This window comes from Melampsora larici-populina (assembly GCF_000204055.1).
Source record: "Melampsora larici-populina 98AG31 unplaced genomic scaffold MELLAscaffold_85, whole genome shotgun sequence".
NCBI lineage: Eukaryota > Fungi > Basidiomycota > Pucciniomycetes > Pucciniales > Melampsoraceae > Melampsora > Melampsora laricis-populina.
Window position 1 is genome coordinate 162,827 of NW_006768849.1, and position 19,048 is coordinate 181,874.

At 42.6% G+C, this 19,048-nt stretch overlaps 2 protein-coding genes across 2 annotated transcripts; one reads left to right on the forward strand and one right to left on the reverse strand.

The window, feature by feature from the left end:
- Positions 1-638: 638 nt before the first annotated feature.
- MELLADRAFT_113473 (uncharacterized protein) lies at positions 639-9,122 on the forward strand (the record flags this gene model as incomplete). Its single annotated transcript, XM_007418137.1, has 23 exons — positions 639-758; positions 905-966; positions 1,039-1,076; positions 1,150-1,204; positions 1,576-2,433; positions 2,482-2,801; positions 2,867-2,959; positions 3,051-3,177; positions 3,255-3,748; positions 3,890-3,956; positions 4,042-4,114; positions 4,192-4,248; positions 4,322-4,936; positions 4,977-5,144; positions 5,236-5,496; positions 5,553-5,682; positions 5,768-5,865; positions 5,918-6,549; positions 7,283-7,582; positions 7,720-8,015; positions 8,104-8,249; positions 8,665-8,789; positions 8,873-9,122. 23 exons carry the CDS (start codon positions 639-641, stop codon positions 9,120-9,122), a joined length of 5,385 nt encoding a protein of 1,794 aa, XP_007418199.1.
- A 2,238-nt stretch (positions 9,123-11,360) lies between these two features.
- On the reverse strand, positions 11,361-17,927 carry MELLADRAFT_79679 (uncharacterized protein; the record flags this gene model as incomplete). Its single annotated transcript, XM_007418119.1, has 17 exons — positions 11,361-11,405; positions 11,472-11,736; positions 11,813-11,858; positions 12,409-12,654; positions 13,062-13,466; positions 13,579-13,601; positions 13,661-13,707; positions 13,834-14,005; positions 14,037-14,200; positions 14,268-14,797; positions 14,836-15,162; positions 15,240-15,534; positions 15,640-16,810; positions 16,870-17,106; positions 17,228-17,461; positions 17,552-17,751; positions 17,912-17,927. The coding sequence occupies 16 exons, from the start codon at positions 17,925-17,927 to the stop codon at positions 11,554-11,556; spliced, it is 4,296 nt and encodes a 1,431-aa protein (XP_007418181.1).
- Between the last annotated feature and the right edge of the window lie 1,121 nt (positions 17,928-19,048).

Consider the following 19,048-nt stretch of genomic DNA (forward strand, 5'->3'; position numbering starts at 1 on the left):
GAGGCCTAGGTCCGAAAATCCAAACCCCTAAAAGAGTAAAATCATATTTTTGGTCTCCAAAACCATATTCCTAGATTCATCAAAGCAATACCTTTTCAATAGGGGCTCTCAAACCTGACCCGGTTTTCAAAAACCCAGTTGACCCAGTTGACTTTTTGGCAGTAACTTTGTATATAAATTTGAAATTTATTGACAGCTCCCAGCCACAAAGTCAACTGGGTCAACTGGGTTTTTTGAAACCGGGTCAGGTTTGAGAGCCCCTAATGGTCTGGGTGCCAGTCTCAAACATTCAGATTGAGTGCCCCGACATTGCCCCAAAAGGTGAAATTGGATTTTGCAGGGCAGGTCGGAACACGTACTCGGGCTTACCCACTGTACATCTCAAGCTTTTCTTTTGATCACTTCACTGCATAAGTTTACCAGCCATCAAATAGCATCAAATCAACAAGCTTCTTGCATAACACCACTCCCATAATCTTCGGACACAAATCCCAAGGCCATCTCCTTTTCAAGTTTATCACTATCAACCCTCTTCCTCCCAACTGTCTTGTCTTGTGCAAAACTCACCATTGATCATGGTGCGCACCAGTTCAATCCTCTTCGCATCTCTGATCACTGTCACTTGAAAAGCTGATCCTATGTCAATTTTTCAAAATACATGCAAATCTCACTGGTTCAGCCAGGATTGTTGTCTATGGCTTGGTGAATTTTTAGTCACAACTGTCACTGGTTCAGCCAGGATTGTTGTCTATGGCTTGGTGAATTTTTAGTCACAACTGATGGATGTCTCAATGCCCACAATGTGACTAGTGATGTGATCACAGATACTTTTTTTGCTGATGTGTATGGTTTTCCGTGTCCGGTTTTGATATACACGTGGATTGGAGGAACTTCTTTGATCTAGAGACATGAGGAGGAGCATCATTGGGAACAAGTACCCATAATTGCACTTACTGCTCATGCAATGTCAGTAAGATTGCATCGACAATGGAGGTATACCGCCACGGGAAACTGACCTTGTTTTTCTTTCATAATCAGGATTGAGGATCGTGAAAGACGTATTGACGCCGGGAGGGGTGAGAAGCCTTTTTGTTGTTGTTGAGAGAGATCTCTTTAATTATTGACGATGCCTTCCTTTGAAATTTGTAGATGAGCATGTTACCCAACCTTTGAGAAAAGCAGATTTGGATGCATCAATGAGTCGGTAAGTGTGACTGAAAATCTCTGCAGAAACACCTGATCCATCCACCGCCTCAGGGAATATGACGTGGGTACGAAGAACATCTTCACCGCGCTAGGTGCCCTTTACAATTTGGTGTTTCATTCGATTTCCAAAAGATGATGATCGTGATTTCTCATCAAACAACTCATCATTTTAGGATCACCATCATCATCAAATCAATCAATCAAAGCTTTAATTCATAATCATCTCACTCAAGACGATATCAATCGAATTGGAATCATCAAAAATAAAGAAACATTCAAAGTAGGATCATATCGAGGTCTGGAGAAAGAAACATTCGAAGCAGGCTCTTAGCGAGGTCTGGACAATTTGTATCACGAGATTTCTTCAAGGTCTAGTCCTAAAAAGATGTCAACATCAGCCAACACGGACGATCGAATCAGTAATAAACTCGTCGATCATTCACTCGCTGTTAACCAATTTCCAATCGATCATCTGATAAACTATTTAAATCAATTATTACCTCTAATCATCAGTGCAACTCCAGATCAATTGTCTTCTTCTCCCATCTTCACTGCACCCGATTCACTTGATAGGTTATATAAAATCGGAACGAATCAAAATTGTAGGGCAACTTACCTTTCCAAAACTCGAGAACAGCAACTTGCCCCTCAATCAACTTTAAATCAAGTCGTCACAGGGACTGAACAAGATGCTACATTCGCATTCGTCTATACCTTCAAGACTGAAATCGATTATACTTCAACTACCGTCACCACTCTAGCTTTCATCAAACGTGTACCTACTCTCGATTGTTCTAGACCTCTCGATTATCAACTCCATTTTCTAAACCTCTTTGGTCCAGCATCCAATCAACTTCCTATTGTCAGTACTGCTTCTTCGACCACTGAACTTACCAAAGACACGAGTAAAGAACCTACAAGTACTGCTACTACTGCTACCGCCTCTTCAAATCCATACGAGGAACTTCATAACTTGGTACATCTAGCCGTCGCGCCTTTCTTTGATGCCTACGTCAGTAACAAGAACCGTTCCAAAAATCTAAGTGATGGAGGCACTAATCAAAGTATCAGTAACTTTGCTGGTGCAGCTTCTAACTCATCACAAGCTGGAAACACAAACAGCAGTTCTAATGGTCCAAATCCATCGACCGGGGCTAATGCTACGAGTAAATCGGCAGGGAACAAAGATAGTGATACCAAGATGGGTATCCCGATGGCGAAGAAGAAGTTTGCAGAACTCTAACTTTCGCTATTACATCTTCAACAGAATGTCAGAATTACAGAAATCACCTTAATTATTCACCCCAGCATTCTCAACGTGATAGATCGCGCTCGAAGAGAAGATCCAGACGCGATGAGACATGGTAACAATATACATTTCATGTTAGAATTGCTCGATCCAAGTTTACTCAAAGATGACAAATTCCTCAATAAGTTGCAGTCGTTGGTCAACACTTGGATCAAGGAAATTCAAAACGTCACCAATCTATCACGAGATGTTGAATCTGGAACTGCATCTCAGGAAATCAATTTTTGGCTTTCAATGGAGAAAGCCCTGCAAGGCGTGGAGGAACAGCTTCGATCGGAGCCTATTAGTTGAGTTCTGCCATTTCTTCTCTCCCTCTCGCTCAAACTAACAGCTCTCTTCGCATACACGCAGCTTTGACTTTGGATATTCTCAAGACAGCAAAGCGATATCACACAACCGTTTCTTTTTTGGCCGACACTGGCTTGAAACAAGCTAGCGATAACGGTAAGTCTTGAAACCATATTCACCGCTTAAGCTCAGTTTGCTTGCTCAAGATGCTCATGTTTGTGCGTACGCCTCCATATGTTGACATTAGTCCACAAGTACAATGTCCTCATGAATGATTTTCCCTTGAATGAACTTTTGGCCGCTACGGATCTCGGCAAGATTCAAGAGTCACTAGTTCAGATATTTAGCCATATTAACAAGAAGCTCAAAATTTCGTAAGTCATGTAACCCATCTTTTGAGGGTGTGTCGTATTACCTAGTTGACTATTCATTTACCTGGATCAACCTATAGCCCTTATCCTATTCGACGGGCTCTTCCTCTGGCGGAAGCGATCTCAAAAGATCTTACCGAGTCGCTCTTGAAGGTTTTGACAAGTCACAGGCTGATGTATACAGAATATTCGACTTTCTCCAAAATTATGGCCGCTACAGCTTCCGTTTGTCAAACATGGGAAGAACAAATTAAGGATTTCACTACAATCGCTAGGGAATTGACATGCAAGAGGAACGAAAAATTTATCCCGATCAAAATCAATGCCTCACATCTTGAACTCAAAGAACGATGCGAGTACCTGAAAGGTTTTAGAAAACAACACAAACAGTTGAAGATCATGACCGGGCGTGATCAAGGTATCAGTACATTTGATCTTGGCGCGACGGGACCGACAGGCGAACGGAGAACTGAGGGTACGCAAATTAGTGGACTTATGGACCTTGATATGGAGGAGGAAGCTAGAGCGGCTTACAAGAGTGTTAAGAATGTTGAGGTTCTTGATACTTCGCCTGGTAAGAAGTTTTCTCCTTGATTGATCTGCGAGACATCTCGCCTTCTGCAGCATGGTACTAATTTGCTTTTCGTTCAAACAGATGGTACCCAGATTTGAAGCACGGCTGAAGCGGCTTACAACGAACAGGTGTCACGCGTAGAAAATCAGATTATCTCAAGGCTACGCGCAAGGCTACCATCAGCTCGAAATGCAACGGAGATGTTTCGGTCAGCTCAGGCCCGTCTTCTTTCAACTTATGCCTTTAGACTCACATATTCTATCCTTGCCTTGGTCTTTGCACACGATCATCAGGGTTTTCTCCAAGTCCAATGCTTTGTTTGTACGGCCGAAAATTCGCGGAGCCATACAGGAATATCAAACTCAAGTAAGTTCCATCTTGAATCGTCTTTTGTCTTATCTTATTCCTGTCATTGATGTCCCATATCTTCCGGTGTGTATTAGCTTATCGAGTCGGTGAAAGAAGATGTTGGTCGATTACACGACAAGTTTCGAACCCAGGTAATTACCTCTTTATATGATCTGTTACTCTTTATGTACAGCGAAGCTGATTGATATGCTCGGCCGCGATTAGTATCGTCACTCAGAGGCTTATCCAATGTCTCAGCTGCGCGACATTCCTCCGGTTGCAGGAGCCATTATATGCGCTAGGCAAATTGAACGCCAGATGTTAACGTACATGGGTCGGGTCGAAGATGTCTTGGGTGTAGGATGGGAAAATTACGCCAAAGGCTCAAGACTTGCGAATGATAGTAGCAATTTTCTCAAGAAACTTGACACTAAACCGATCTTCAAACAGTGGGTCAAAGACTGGAACAAGCGAGATATGAGTATCAATGGCCCGATTTTTGAAATCCAAAGGAACAGGTCAACCGGGATTTATATGTTGATTGTTGCCTTTAACCCGGACGTGATTGTCATCTTCAAGGAAGTTCGGAATCTCTCGTGGCTAGGATACAATGTCCCTTATCAACTTACTTCGAGTGCTAAGGACGCCAAGAAAGTCTATCCGGACGCTGTTAGCTTGATGGAATCCATCCGGACTTATGCTCAGACATTGGCCAAGGTGACCGATATAAGTGGAATTGCAGATCTAGTAGCTGATTATTGTAACAATCTGTGTCAAATGATCTCTCGTGGTTTGAATATGAGATGGGAGGATTTCGTCGGTACGATGCTCGACAGTGCCGTGAGTGGCGGATTGGCTAATTCGCGACTGGGTACCGTAGGTGGAGGAGATCGAGATACATTTAGCCAACAAGGTTGGGATCTTTCAAGAACAAACCGACGATCTTTTGATCATGTATGAGGACTTGCTAAAAGTCATCAATGAGCTCGGGTCTTGTGAATACAAAGCCAATGTATTTGCTGTCTTGTTGAGCAAGATACAGAAAACGGTCAGTCTCAGTTACTCCCATCCTACATAATTTTCCGGTCAGACATCGGTGACTGATCATGTTACTTTTCATCATTTACAAATCGTTACAGATTGATGGCTTGAGTGTCATTGGTCATGTAAACTTACAAGAATGGACTAAAGAGATCGACTGTAAAATCAAAAATGTGTTCTTACGTCGACTCGAAAATGTTATTCAAGTCTGGAATCAGCACTTTGACGAAAAAGCCAAGCGAGCTACTACCACGGGTCAAGTTGAAAACACCACAGTGAATACTGCCAAGAAATCAGTCCACTTCAATCTCACGAATCCTCCTAATAAAGGCACAAACGAAGGGAAAGCAAACACAAAGGTAAGTTGATCAGATCATTCAGTTGAAAGCCGAGACTGATTGGTGATCCCATGCAGGTCATGGAATCCAACTTTCATGTTCTTCCGCTCGCACACGAGATCAGGATCCGCAATCAAGTTATCTATCTTGACCCACTGATCGAGGCTGCGCGGGCGAATTGGTACAAGCAACTTCATCAATGGCTTGGTAAGTCTTATGCGTTTCATCTTCATTATATTCTTGATGTCTTCTTGGCCCGTGCCCCAGGGCTTACCTGAGATGATTTGTATAGACGTAATTTGTAATTTGCCAAGGATTCAAAGTCAAAGATATGACCTGGGACTCAAACTTCGAATCGAGGATACGGTTGACAATACTTATCTTTCATTAGTAAGTTCTAATAGCCTACTTTTTCAGCATCAAACTGATTGGCTGTCATCAGATGGGTAAATTTAGTGAAGCGGAACTTCAACGACCATATGCGTTGATCAAAGAAAAGGGGAAAGAAATCTCACGCTACCTTTGCAAATGGCTGCAATTTCAGTCACTCTGGGATTTGGAGGCAGACTATCCTTACGGGCGTCTGGGCGAATCATTATCGGCTTGGCAACAGGCGCTGTCCAAAATTCAAAAGACTCGTTCGACTTTTGATAATTCGGAATGTTTACAAGACTTTGGTGTTTGTGTGATTCACTACGAGCAGGTTCAGGCAAAGGTTGATGCAAAATACGACATGTTGCAAAAAGATGTACTCGTTAGATTTGGTGCGAAATTGGGGGCTGTCATGAGAGATACTCATACTGTGATCACCAAATCAAGGCATGATCTGGAACACCATTCAATCGAGACTTCTTTAACCGCCCAAGCGGTCACATTTATCATCTTTGTACAAGATCTGAATCGCAAAGTCAAGAAATGGGAACCTGACATCAAGATCTTTGGTAGCGGTGAGAAAACTTTACACCAACAGCATATCAATTCCCAGCCAATTGGTTGTATGTCGACCAGATCGAGGGCGAGTGGAATGTTTTCAATGAGTTGGAAGGAAAAATTTGGCTATTCAAGAGCAGATTGGTATGTCAAGTCTTGCATTTTATTGATTGTCATTTCGAAAGTTTTCACCTTTCAGAAAGGCTGACTATCCAGAGAGATGTTTCCAGGAGGTTTACAAATGAAAATTGTAGTGGAGGACAAGGTGGTACAGAGCAAGATTGAAGAGCTGATTGGGAAGAGGAAAAGCCAATAAGCGGAGAACTAAAGCCAGATACCGCCATGAATGCTATCAACCTTTTCAAAACTCGGGTGAATCAGCTGAAAGATGAACACAGTCAAGTTTGTCGAGCTAAAGAAGCACTCTATCTCAAGCAGACTTCAATAATTGAGAGATCTGACTAGCCAAGCTAGTACCAAGTTGAATCGACTGATCTCAAGAACTGTCAAACAATGGCAATCAGCTCAAAAAAAACACAATCACCTTTCATGAGATGATCATCATGTCAATTATTCTTGCCAAGTTTGACTTTTCCATTTGCTCACCAACTTCATTGTCAATCAAAACTATCTATCACATCTTAAGCAACCGTGCTCAACAGACTCCTTTTATTGATCCAAGTTCCTTTTCAAGGTCTCTTGAGCTGATAGCGCCTTGTCATCCACTGATATCTGGTCACTTGTCAAAGCACCGTGCAACTCAACCACTTCTCACTACTCTTGCAATCCCTTTCTTTTTGTACTTCATCGTGATCTCACTCTATCTCGGAATCAAGCTTCATTTCTTGACTTGACCTTCATCGATCATCGTGAATAGTCTGTTTCACCTTCCCTCAAAACTTGAAATGTTGTCTTTGCAGCATGCCAATTCGAATCAAGAACAAAACTTAGGATCTAGCATATCGGAATATGATCTCAATTCTCAAGACGAACTTCAAGTCGTCGAAGAAGTGAATGATAGCCTAACCGAATATCATTCTTTGCCTAATATTCCAAATAGTTTGAGCTATGATGCCCAATCAGATACTGTTGCTGCTTCTGCTTCACCTGGTTTCTTGGGTATTGATTTTGATGGTGAAGATGATGATTGGTTTGATAAAGAATTATCATCCAAGTGGTAAGTGACTTTCTATGATCTCTTTCTTGATGATTGAATAGTCTGTTTACCACCGTATCTTTATCTTTTCTGACTATTATCATGACTTGCCATCCTTATCACTTTTATTTTTTTTGTCGTACATCTTGTTGATCAAGCACAAACTCACAACACAGTAAGAATGTGATCCGGCTCTTGATTAAGGATGGGGTCGACTCTGTTACTCACTTTGAGTGGCTTCATCACATGCGCTTCTACCTTGATGCATCTGTGTTGAAACCTACAGAGCGATTATCGATCCAAGTGCCCAATGCTGTGTTTCCTTATGGTTTTGAATATCTTGGCGTACCCGACCGACTTGTTCAAACACCTGTGACGGACCATTGTTATCTTACACTCACCCAGGCTCTCCACAGCAGATTAGGAGGTTCACCTTTTGGAGCGGCAGGTACAGGTAAGCATTTGTCAAAGCATTTTGACTTGAATTATCCTCAAAGAAAATGATCGACATGCTGAACTGATCACATGCATTTTTCACAAAGGTAAAACCGAGTCGGTCAAAGCACTGGGTGTTCAGCTCGGACGGTTCATTCTAGTCTTTTGTTGTGACAAAACGTTTGACTTTCAGGCCATGGGTCAAATCTTTGTGGGACTCCGTCAAGTTGGAGCTCGGAGTTGTTTTGACGAGGTTTAAGTGCTGCATCCATCAATCCTAAAGCCGAAGTGGAATTAGTTGGGAAGACATTGAGGATTAACCCGCATACCGGGTAAGTACTTTCTTGTTTGTCTTCATTCTCTGACAAAGGAGTACACTCACACAATCATTGTGATGGCCTTATAGAATCTTTATCACCATGAACCTTGGGTATGCCGGAGTTCCAACTTTCCCAATAATTTGAGAAAGTTGTTCTGAAGCATGGCCATGACACATCCTGATCAAGAGCTAATGGCTCAGGTCATGTTGTTCTCTCAAGGAAACTGCTGAAACTTTAGCATCTAAAGTTGTACCTTTTTTCAGCCCATGACTGCATTATGATTTTGGTCTTCAGGCCCTCAAAGCTGTACTAACCAGCGCTGGACATTTGAAACGTGGTTGACTTCAGCTGAAGCCAACAGATGAACCCACAGACGTCTCCGATACTTGTGCCGACCAGGAGATCTTGATTCAAAGTGTCACAGAGACCTTCATGCCCAAACTGGTGGCAGACAGTGTATCATTGTTGACCAGGTGTGTGAAAAAACAATCCCAGTTTGTTGGGACATGACGATAAGTGAATATTTTGCTAACTTCTTGTCATCTATCCTATATAGTCTGTTATCTGACGTTTTCCCTGGGGTCGAATATCTTCCCAGCGATCTTGATAAGCTCAAGGAACACATTGCAGCAGTGGCTGCCAAACACCATCTAGTTGTGGGCGATGTATGGGGTCACAAAGTGGTCCAATTCTACCAGATTCAGAACATACAGCATGGTCTGATGATGGTTGGTCCCACGGCAACCAGGAAAAGTCAAGCTTGGCGTGTCCTCCTCATAAGGTTATATCTTTCCTTTGAAAGCTAGTTGAAGGCAGTGGATTTTGGTGCCCTTTGGGCAAAGCATGGACCAGATTGGAATGTCTCTAATTTGTAGGCGCATGTGGTCTTCTGACAGATCCTGGACAAGTTCCAGTCTTGCACTGATTCTTACAACATGCACTAGTCATGGTCAATTATCCCGGCAAGGCGTCCATGAAACAAATCTAAGGTACCTCCACTTGCGCCCTCTGGAAGGTTGTTCCTACGCTTCGTGAACAGGCCGGAACCATCACGTCAGACATGGTTGAGTTCTATCTTGCCTTCCAGGAACAATTTACATCCAACATTCAAGCTCATCATGTATACACTTCTTGTGCGTTGAACAGGTGGGTTAGAGGTATACATGAATCAATCCAACCTTTGAAAACGTTATCCATGGAAGGTCTGGTCCGTTTTTGAGCACACGAGGCACTACATCTTTTTTCAGCCAGGCTAGTATCTGTGGAAGAGAAGCAATGGACAGGTGAACAGATGAACTCAACTCCACGGCAATTCTCACTTTCACTCGGTCAATCCAGCAGGAACTAAAGACACCTTGATTTACATCAGTCAAATCAACTTAAGCATCCAATCGTCCACTTTTTGCTCACAAAGGGGTAAGATTTTTGACTTTTTACACGTGAATTATTGCAAAATATACCAAACATGTCTTTCTTTTCAAAAAAACTAACACCCTTCTAGTTTGTACAAGAAGCAGAAATTTGTATATCATATATCTTCTCTTCATAAGTCTCAACAAATCTCAATTCAACTACTCGCAAATGTTCTGTAACACTTGGTATCACTTGGATTTGAGAGACGGTCAATCAACTTTCTTGAAACCCTCAAACTAAGATTATTCAACATTGTTTGATTTTCAATACTTATCTCTGTATCTTTATGAAGAATCCTTGCTTTTATCAATAAGCATATTTCAACTCAACCCATATGTAAAAGCTGTAATGATTCCAAAACATTCATGTTACTTGCAGCTGAAATTGGGAGAAAGATGGGAAAAAGTTCATGTTGATGGAGTTTGGTAGTCAAAGAGGTGACAGGTAAATTTGGTCAATTCCAATGACTTGATGTGCTTGATGGTATTGATTTCAACTGACTTCGGATATGGATTTTTGAACTCAAGGTGATATGTAACTCACCCAGGCAGAGGTCAATGCTACACATTTGATTGTAACTACACCTGAGAAGTGGGACATAGTGACAAGGAAAGCCTCTGGCAAAGATGATCTCGTGTCTGTTAGTATTTTCATATCTCTTCAAGCCCTTCAATACTTTTTCTTTTGTCATTCTCATTGGGCCTCGTTTCCAAACCAAATCATTAGAAAGACAGGGTATTGATCATTGATGGAGTCCACGTCTTGCATGAAGATCAAGGTACAGTGATTGAGACCATTGTCCAAAATATGATCTCTGCTCCTGCTTTGTTTGGAATATTCAGGACGTCCAAGTCTCATTGCTGACATCCACTCAATGCACAACCTTTCTGAATTAGTTGAAGTTTTCAACATCAAGATCTTGGCCTGTATCATCTTCCTCATTGTCCAAGTTTTAGGCAGATAACTCTTTCAAATCAAGTGCACCTGAAGCCAATGGGACTGAACCTGGCCTTTGAGAGTTTGAGAAATTAACCAGTCTTGTTGAGGTTTGCCTCAAACATTCTTTGTCAGACAATTACTTGACTCTAATCTCAAATATATATAGGCAACCCAGTTCTCTTCAAATGCATCACATTACTCATACAAAGAGATTAAGAACCAAATCTACATGATTTGAGTCCAAAACAATATAAATGTATAAAAAACTACTTTGAAAGATCAAAAATAGATAATACTTATCTAGGTGTGTTTGTAGTCTACAAGGGTTATGTTAGCAGAATTGACTCAAGATAAATCATACTCTCTTTTTGAAAAAATAATTTCTTTCAGGTTTAAGAATAAATCAGAACAAAGAAAATTTGCTTATATAGTATGGTTCAGAAAGGATTAAGCACAAGCCACAACAAAAGTCATTGCAACTTCATCAGAATGTCACAAGACCGCATGCCAAAGTTTCAAGATGTGTAAAACTCAACAGATTTGATTTACACACTGAGTATGAATTGAGCTTGCAGTGATTGAAAGTTCAAAATTTTTGATTGCCTTAGCATCAGCTATCTTCTTTGCTTAACGATATAACATATCTTGAGGTCCACTAGCACTTGAAATGTTTCCGAAATGTTTCATTAACCCTAAACCTTTGTCCTTATCGGTGGAGTAGATGTAGTCTACCAAAGCTGCAATCGAAACGAGCTCATTCAGTAACAGATTTTTCCTCATAGGTTGGTAATGAGACTGCTTACCTTCCACATCTTGCTTAGATCCCTGGTTGAAAGGCACTACAGTCAAACTACCACGCGAACCCACTTCTTGGTAGATAGCTTGCTAATATTCAACCGTGGCACGCGAGTATCGCGAAGTGGTGACGACAACTTGAGCACCACCACTCAAGAGACCCTTCAAGATTTCAACACCAATACTACCTTTACCCACCCCAGTGAGGAGTGCGTTCTTATGTTCGAAAGTCGTTCCAGCAGAGGCAATCTCCGTCAAAACATCCAGATAGAGCTGATTTTGAAAGTGATTGATACATTGATAAATTAGTTGAAGTTGTCGAGGTGAACGCGTACTAAAACAAACTTACGGTGGTCAATTTACTGCTGTAAACCCATTTTGTTACCAACTTTGCGCTTTAGATGATGTAGAGGTGTTTTGTCGCTAGAGAGTGCCGTTGGTTCAACCTGCACAGGTCGAAGGAACTGACTCACCAGGTCCCTGTCGATCTCGCTCGTTGTGGGACAGGCCCTCAACTACCTCGCCGTAAAGGGATCGGATCGCGGCCATTTATGATTTCACAATCGTTGGCTGAGATTTGACCAATTTGTAAAGGTTCTGAATCGACTCCTGAACTTTGTCAAGATTCATCTCAGCGGTGATTTTGGAACCGGCGGCCATTTCCGCAACATATCGTTCGCGTCGGGATACACCAGTTCGGTTGACTTCTTCATAGACAATGTCACCTTTCACAGTGACTGTAGTCTTCGGGGCATTTTTGGTTTTCATTAATGATTCTTCAGTTTGTCTTTTAAGACTTTAATTTCTTCACGTCTGATCCAAAAAAAACCAAATCAAACCAAAAAGAACCCAAGAAATTCAGTAATCTAAAACGATCTCTTACCAATTTATCTTTCCAAAAAAAGAAACACCAAAGGAATTCAAGACCAAGGAAAGAAGACTTACAATTCAATTAAACTGATCTTTAAACTTACTGAATCTTCTAATTGTCTTCTTGAATTAGCTTCTTCTAGGTAGCCTTCAACTAATCTTTCTTGTTCTAAAAGTACATTTAATTGATTAAAGTCTTGATTAGTTTGATTACTCAGACTAGTTTGAATCGAATTGGAATTCGAATTAAAAGGTAACACTTCATTCTCTTTTGAGATTGTGTTAGATTCGATTCTTTCAGCCGGAATCAAAGCTTTAGACCTAACCGAAAAAGGCTTATCATGTTTAGTTAAACTAGTAATCGAACTCGAAGAACTCTTGGGTCATTCAATCACATCAAACCCTCCAATACTTCTGATTAATCCCATATGATCATGTAAGAAGAATGCAGAACGAGTGATGATGGCTTTCTTTAACCTTTCTTCTGATGTGTTTTGAGAATGGTTCGAGTTTGAGGGATGGGTTAGGTGGGATAACCTTTTGGAGGTCGAATCGTAGGATTGTAGGTTCCGTAAAAGTCTTTTGCTCATGTTCATTAATTGAAGTGGTGGTAATGGTTTACTTGGGTTTAGATTCGAAGTGGGATTTCTGATTTTCAAAAACGAAACCAAAAGATTAATGATTGAAGTGGTTTTAGGAAATTTTTTATTGGGATCTGATTAACTTACTTTGAATTGATCATCATTTCTTGAAACTCAGGTAAACTACGTTCGATTTCATCTTGTAATTGTTTCAGAATCGAATAAAGTTTCAAGTACTCTGGAAGATCGATAGGATAAGTCATCGATTGTCTTCTCAAGACGATCGTTAAACATTCTCGACAGACTCTTACACCTTTAGGTTTAGAGATCAATGGATTGTGTGGAACCGAATTCGGGTCTGGTTTTTTATGGATCATATCAAAGACGCTTTGTCGATCGTCTGGACTCATGCCGATCTCTTCGTCATTCAATTCAATGATTCTTCCTTGATAATGTTGATCTTGGTTTAAGATCCATGATTTCTCGTGACCCGGATTCGATTCATTTGTCATAGTTCTAGACTTGATTAATTCTTCACTATCCCATTCGAATCTAATAAAACTTGAACACCTTTCTTTTCGAGTTTGTTTTTCTTCTTCTCCAGCTCCTCCATGAATCGGTTCATCAATCGGTAAGAAACAGATCACTTTTCCACATAACCTACAATGATGTTTTCGTACTCTTACACTGAATTGTGAATTACAAATCGCACATCGTTTGATTTCTGAATCTTCTTGCCATCTTACTATGGTTTGTTCTTTGGATCTGATAGTTGAAGTACTTTCGATCAAACCTGAAAGATAATGATTTGTAAGATTTGTAAATGAATTCAAAAGTGGTGTGTTCGTAGTACTATTATCGTCTTTTGAAGTTGATTTTGAGGTAGATGGGTTTGGGAAATGTAAATCGATTAACTTACTATCACGATACATGGGTGCAGTGCCGATAGCCTCGCGACAATTGCTGAGAAGGATTTGCCCAAAATCCTTGGCGAGTCGGTAGCGTTCTCCTTTCAACGCGTCAGTGTTGTCGAGATAATACTGCATATAATCTAACAACGCTGGGTTGGCTCGGTTCATGATCACCAGACACTATCGATGTGAACGTGATCAGCTACTTGACGCCAGACATTCCGAAACCACCGGGCATCTTGCTACCGATCAAACGAGAAACTAAACGACTCGTATGTTTACCCATTGTGCCACTGTAGCTTGAGCCGAGTGCGGCACCAAGTTCGTCGAGTGGCATTTCTTCAGCTTTGTCGGGTGCGGAGCCGAATTCGGCCTCTGATGAGATAAACGTGCATTTTGATTAGTTCAACTCGAAGGAAATGAATCTTCTTGGAACACTCACGTGCGCTTCCGAGCAGCTCGTTCTGCAAAGTATACTTGCCACCGACTAGGTCCTTGATTGCCTTGGAGAGGGGTACCTCGGACAACGGTTTTTTGAGACCTTGAGCGATCAAGACTCTGAGCGTTTCGACAGCTTTCAAAGGTTCGCGAGGTACCGCGACGGCTGGGCCAGCTGATGCAGCTGGAGCTGCAACTGCAACAGGTGCGGCAGCGACGCCAGGAGCAGCAGCAGATGAAGATGCAGCGGCAGGAGCCTCTTCAGGCGCCTCCTCCACTTCATTTTCATACTGGTAGTAGATCTCCTTTGAGTTTTTCGAGATACAAAGGATTTCACGAGTCATGTTGCTCGCCAAATCGCTTTTCTCGAATTTGAGCTTCAATGTTCGCGCAGCCATACCAGTCAGGGTAGGACACGGTCCAGACTCGATCAACCGTTGGATGTTGAATTCCTCGGGAGAGAAAAGTCGGTCTTGGGTTTGAACCCAAAGAACAGGCCTAGGTTCACAAGTCATAAGAGACGTGAGCCACTTCCTGAGCGTCAGAGAAAGAAAAACAGAAGAAAGGCTTACGATGCAAATTGGTACGCCAAGAGTCCCACAATGATGACATAACCTAGCTTGTTACGATTCTCAGGGAGGTCCCAACCATCTGCAGTCCAGTTCTTCAGAGCCTTCTCAAGTCTTGGAGAGTTAGTTTGTTGATAAATTCTGTCGGCATATTCCCTTGAAATTTGAAACGGCTCGGCAATCAAGTTAGGAATGTATTTGCCGATGAGCAATTCGGGATTGAGGTGAGCGGGGTTGAGCTTCTTCGATAGGTATGCTCTGAAGGGCATCACACCAGCCCATAGATACCGCGAGTGGAAGGGTACATCGATTCCGGGCAATGGGATCGATCTGCGTCAAAAGAACTCGATCAGTACTAGTGAAATGACTCATATATTGACAACATAGCTTGTAAGAGTGGGACTCACGCAAAACCACGCTCTAAAACAATGAATCCATCCTTTTTCTCTTTGGCCACGGATTCCTTGTGACATTCATCGACAATCTCGGTAAGTTTATCTTTGACTTCCTCTAGTAACATCATCGCCTGTAGTTTCGCGATATCGATATTTTGAATCTTCAAGAAGTTGAGGACATTGGTCAAGGTCTGTAAAGCTACCAGTTCACCCGCGGCGACATATTGTTGACCTTCAACGTTGAAATTGACAATCTCCACCAAGACGTTGCATCGCTTGGAGATGGTCTCGACCACCTCTCGAAGAGCTGCATCAGTGAAACTTTTACCGATTCGACTAGGATTGACAGCGGCCATAGCATAGTTGGATCAATTGTGTTCATCTCGCTCAACTGCACGCTGCATGGTGATACCTCGGAAAAAGACGACATCGACCGAAGAGGAAATAGGAAGAATACCAGCCATACTCGCCAACGCAGAATACTCTCCAAGACTGTGCCCAGCAAACGCTGCGCCTACTTGTACCAAACCCTTCTCACGCATATCCTCAAAGGCAGCTTTTTCAGTAACCACCAATGCGATGTGTGCGAATTGAGTCGCATATAAAAGACCAGTAGGCGATGAGAAGGTGTATTGGGAGGTTCGTAGATCGATGTCTCCGAACAAGGGTAAAGTCTTGACGTTGCCATCTTTATCGGTGGTCTGGTATGACATCTCCATGTATCGCTGTCGGATTCCGTGTCCCTTGATTCCGCCAAAGTGAACAACTTTCTCCTTAGGATTGTTGCGAACGATTTCAGGAATACTGAATCCATACACTTCACCAAGATTTCGGTCAGCTTCGTCCCAAACAGTCTTGGCCACTGCAGATTCGTTGTAAAGAAACAGTCCCATGCCTTGTTCCTGACTACCTTGACCGGTGAAGACGTAGGCAGTCGGAGCTTGGGCTACTTCAGCTGTCCCGACTAATACTTTTGTAGGTGGGGTGGAGGAAGATGATTCAGACGGTAAGGCAAGCGTGGTGACGGAAATAAGTTTGTTTCCTCTTGAAGTTTGACCGATGTGTTTCAATTCGACTTTGAGAGGCGTATTGGGCAAAAGCATGCCAGTGAAGGAGACATCGTAACTCTTGACGAGAGATCCATGTCCCTCGGCCGCAACTCGTTCGACAACACTCCGAGTCGCCGCACTAGACCACATAGCGTGAGTGATGGTACCGGGCAGAGAAGCGAGACTAGCGAAGTAAGGATTGCAGTGAATAGGATTCCAGTCGGAACTCGAGTGGGAATAAGCTTGGTTACTGGGAGGGGTGGAGAGTTCTTCGGGATGATCATCTTTGATGACATAACCTCCGTTAGTAAATAAGATGTGTTGACCGACAGGACTCCCAGACCTCTTGAGATATTCGACAACGGGATTTCCTCGAGATGGTAGAGAAGAGTTGTAAGTGATGGTAGCCACCTGGACAAGTTGATTGGGGTCGGCGCCGAGGCCAGTGAGATAGGTGAAGCCTTCAACTTGAACATTCGAGTAAACGCTCTTCTCTCTGTAACGGTACGAAGATGAGGCTTTGAACGTCAACGTCTGACCAGCGGCAAGGTTGACTTTCTCATCGTCCCAATCAAACCACTCTTTAGACGGACAGCGATATCGGTGGTTGTAGCCATGGTGACTTTGTACTCGGGGTCATCTTCAGACATGAAAGTTGCGTCATAGTCATCGAATCGACCGCGATAGAAAAAGGATAACAATACGTCCATAACCGCCACTTTGGCGCCATCTTTCAAGAGGAAGACGGTACCCTTAACAGATACGGTTTTTCCAGTTTCACTGTTGGTGATGCTAGCAATTTTGGCTTCGCTAACAACGACATCGCCCACCTGAAAGATGGATTCATGTCAGCAAAATGATTGGGAATTCACATGACATGTAATGGACAACCCTTGAGTTGAGGTGCACGGTGCCTCATGGAGTCATGGTGAATCCGTTACTGAGATGGACCAAGGCAAGTAAATCACCAGGTACAGATTTTGGGAAAAGGGGCTTCATAATCGCCTTCCAGCCGAGTTTGATACTGAAATCCATGGGAACTTCCATTCGAGCGTTCGAAGCACGGTATACATCGGATTTGTTAAGGGTTACATTGGTGAAAGATTCGACATCTTGGGCAGTGATGGTGACTTCAGGGCCCTCAAAGACCGCATTTGGGGATGTAGGGAGTTGCTCCAATTCCTCCTACAAATTTTCAATTTTCACGAATAGCAGTTATTAGTTGGAGTACGAGGACGGCAATTTAAATCTGCGTTGAAGTTTGAAAACACTTACCTCGGTACCGAGGTCCCAAATGTGGCAGTAATGTTTCTTGATGCGTTCAACGCGACCATCAGAAACCTCGTGAATGGGAGCCCACGGTGTCTCTGGAGAATACTTGTATTGTAAATCGATTTGCGAGACTTTGAGAGGGGTGGTTGGGGTAGCATCAGCTGGTGTAGAATATCCGACTGTAATTGTTTCCAGGCATGTAACTGTGAATCAAGTAAGAGGTTGAAGCTTCAAATCAGTAGCTTGTTCCAAGTGCAGGGATAGAAGGGGTAGCGAGTTTCATACTTATTTTACCTCAATCAGCCTCAATCAGACTAGTCTTCTTATCGAAGGAGATCTTTAAAGCCTGATGCAATGCCTCACAATCGATCTCAGCCATGATCAGCTGTGTGAGGATGAAATTTGATAGTGCTCGATGCCATAAGGTAACTTAGGCATTGAAAAGGAGTAGGATGTCTGTATTGCACCGTGAGAGTTATTGCCGGTAACAGCGTCTAGCAAGTGCTTTGACGAGTCATATAGGGTGAAGAGGTAGCATCGGTTAATTGAGTCGACAGGCGTGTCCTGGATCCACCTCCGCCACCAAGTGCAATGGCCCGGTGATTTGTGTCCAAAGATGGTAGAGTGTCGGTATGCGAGAAGCTTGTTGATTTGATGCTGGCTGATGGCTGGCTCGTGACCTATGCGGTGAAGTGATCGAAAGAAGAGCTTGGAATATACTATCGAGGTTAATATAAGTAAGATGATGAGTGATGAGATTATAAGAATGATGATTGATGAGGTTATAAGAATGATGACAAAAAGAAACTATTTGTAAGACGGATGTAAAACCAGGGAAAGTGAATATAAAAGACAAGCACCTTCAAGCACCTCATGGGTTCTTTACAAGGAAGATACAAAGATGGCTAAATGCCCTGAAGGCCGGTTGTACACTGCAAACAAGGCGCTTCAAGCCATTTTTTGGTCGTTTGTACATACACATGGGCATGCACACTTTCAAAATTCCGTCCCAATTCCGTCACAGAATTTTAGTTTTTTTTGGGAACATCAAACTTCCGTCCCAATTCCGTCACGGGATTTTGATTTTTTTGGCAATCAAAATTCTGGACAAAAAAAATCAAAATTCCTTACGGAATTGCAACATTTGTTTGTAGTGGGGGGAGCCCGGGCAAGGGATCGGCTGACTTTTGTGTCACGGTTTAATTTGCCACTGACGTCAACACCGATCTCTCGGTCTGCCGATCCCTTCCTGTGGGTTACTCACACCCTCTATTTGGGTGAGGCTCGTGAGAGTCTCAACCCGTTGAGTTACCCTCAGCTCGCACGGGCCTTGCCCTTCGTTGATTTTGTGTGTGATTTGTCACCGGTGACTTCTTGGCTCATTCAACACAATATTCTGTATTTCATCTCCGCTCCAAATCCTTCTGTTCAGTTAACTCTAATTTATAGAATGATACCCTCTTCCTCTCTATATCCAACTCACTGTTCCTTCTATCTATA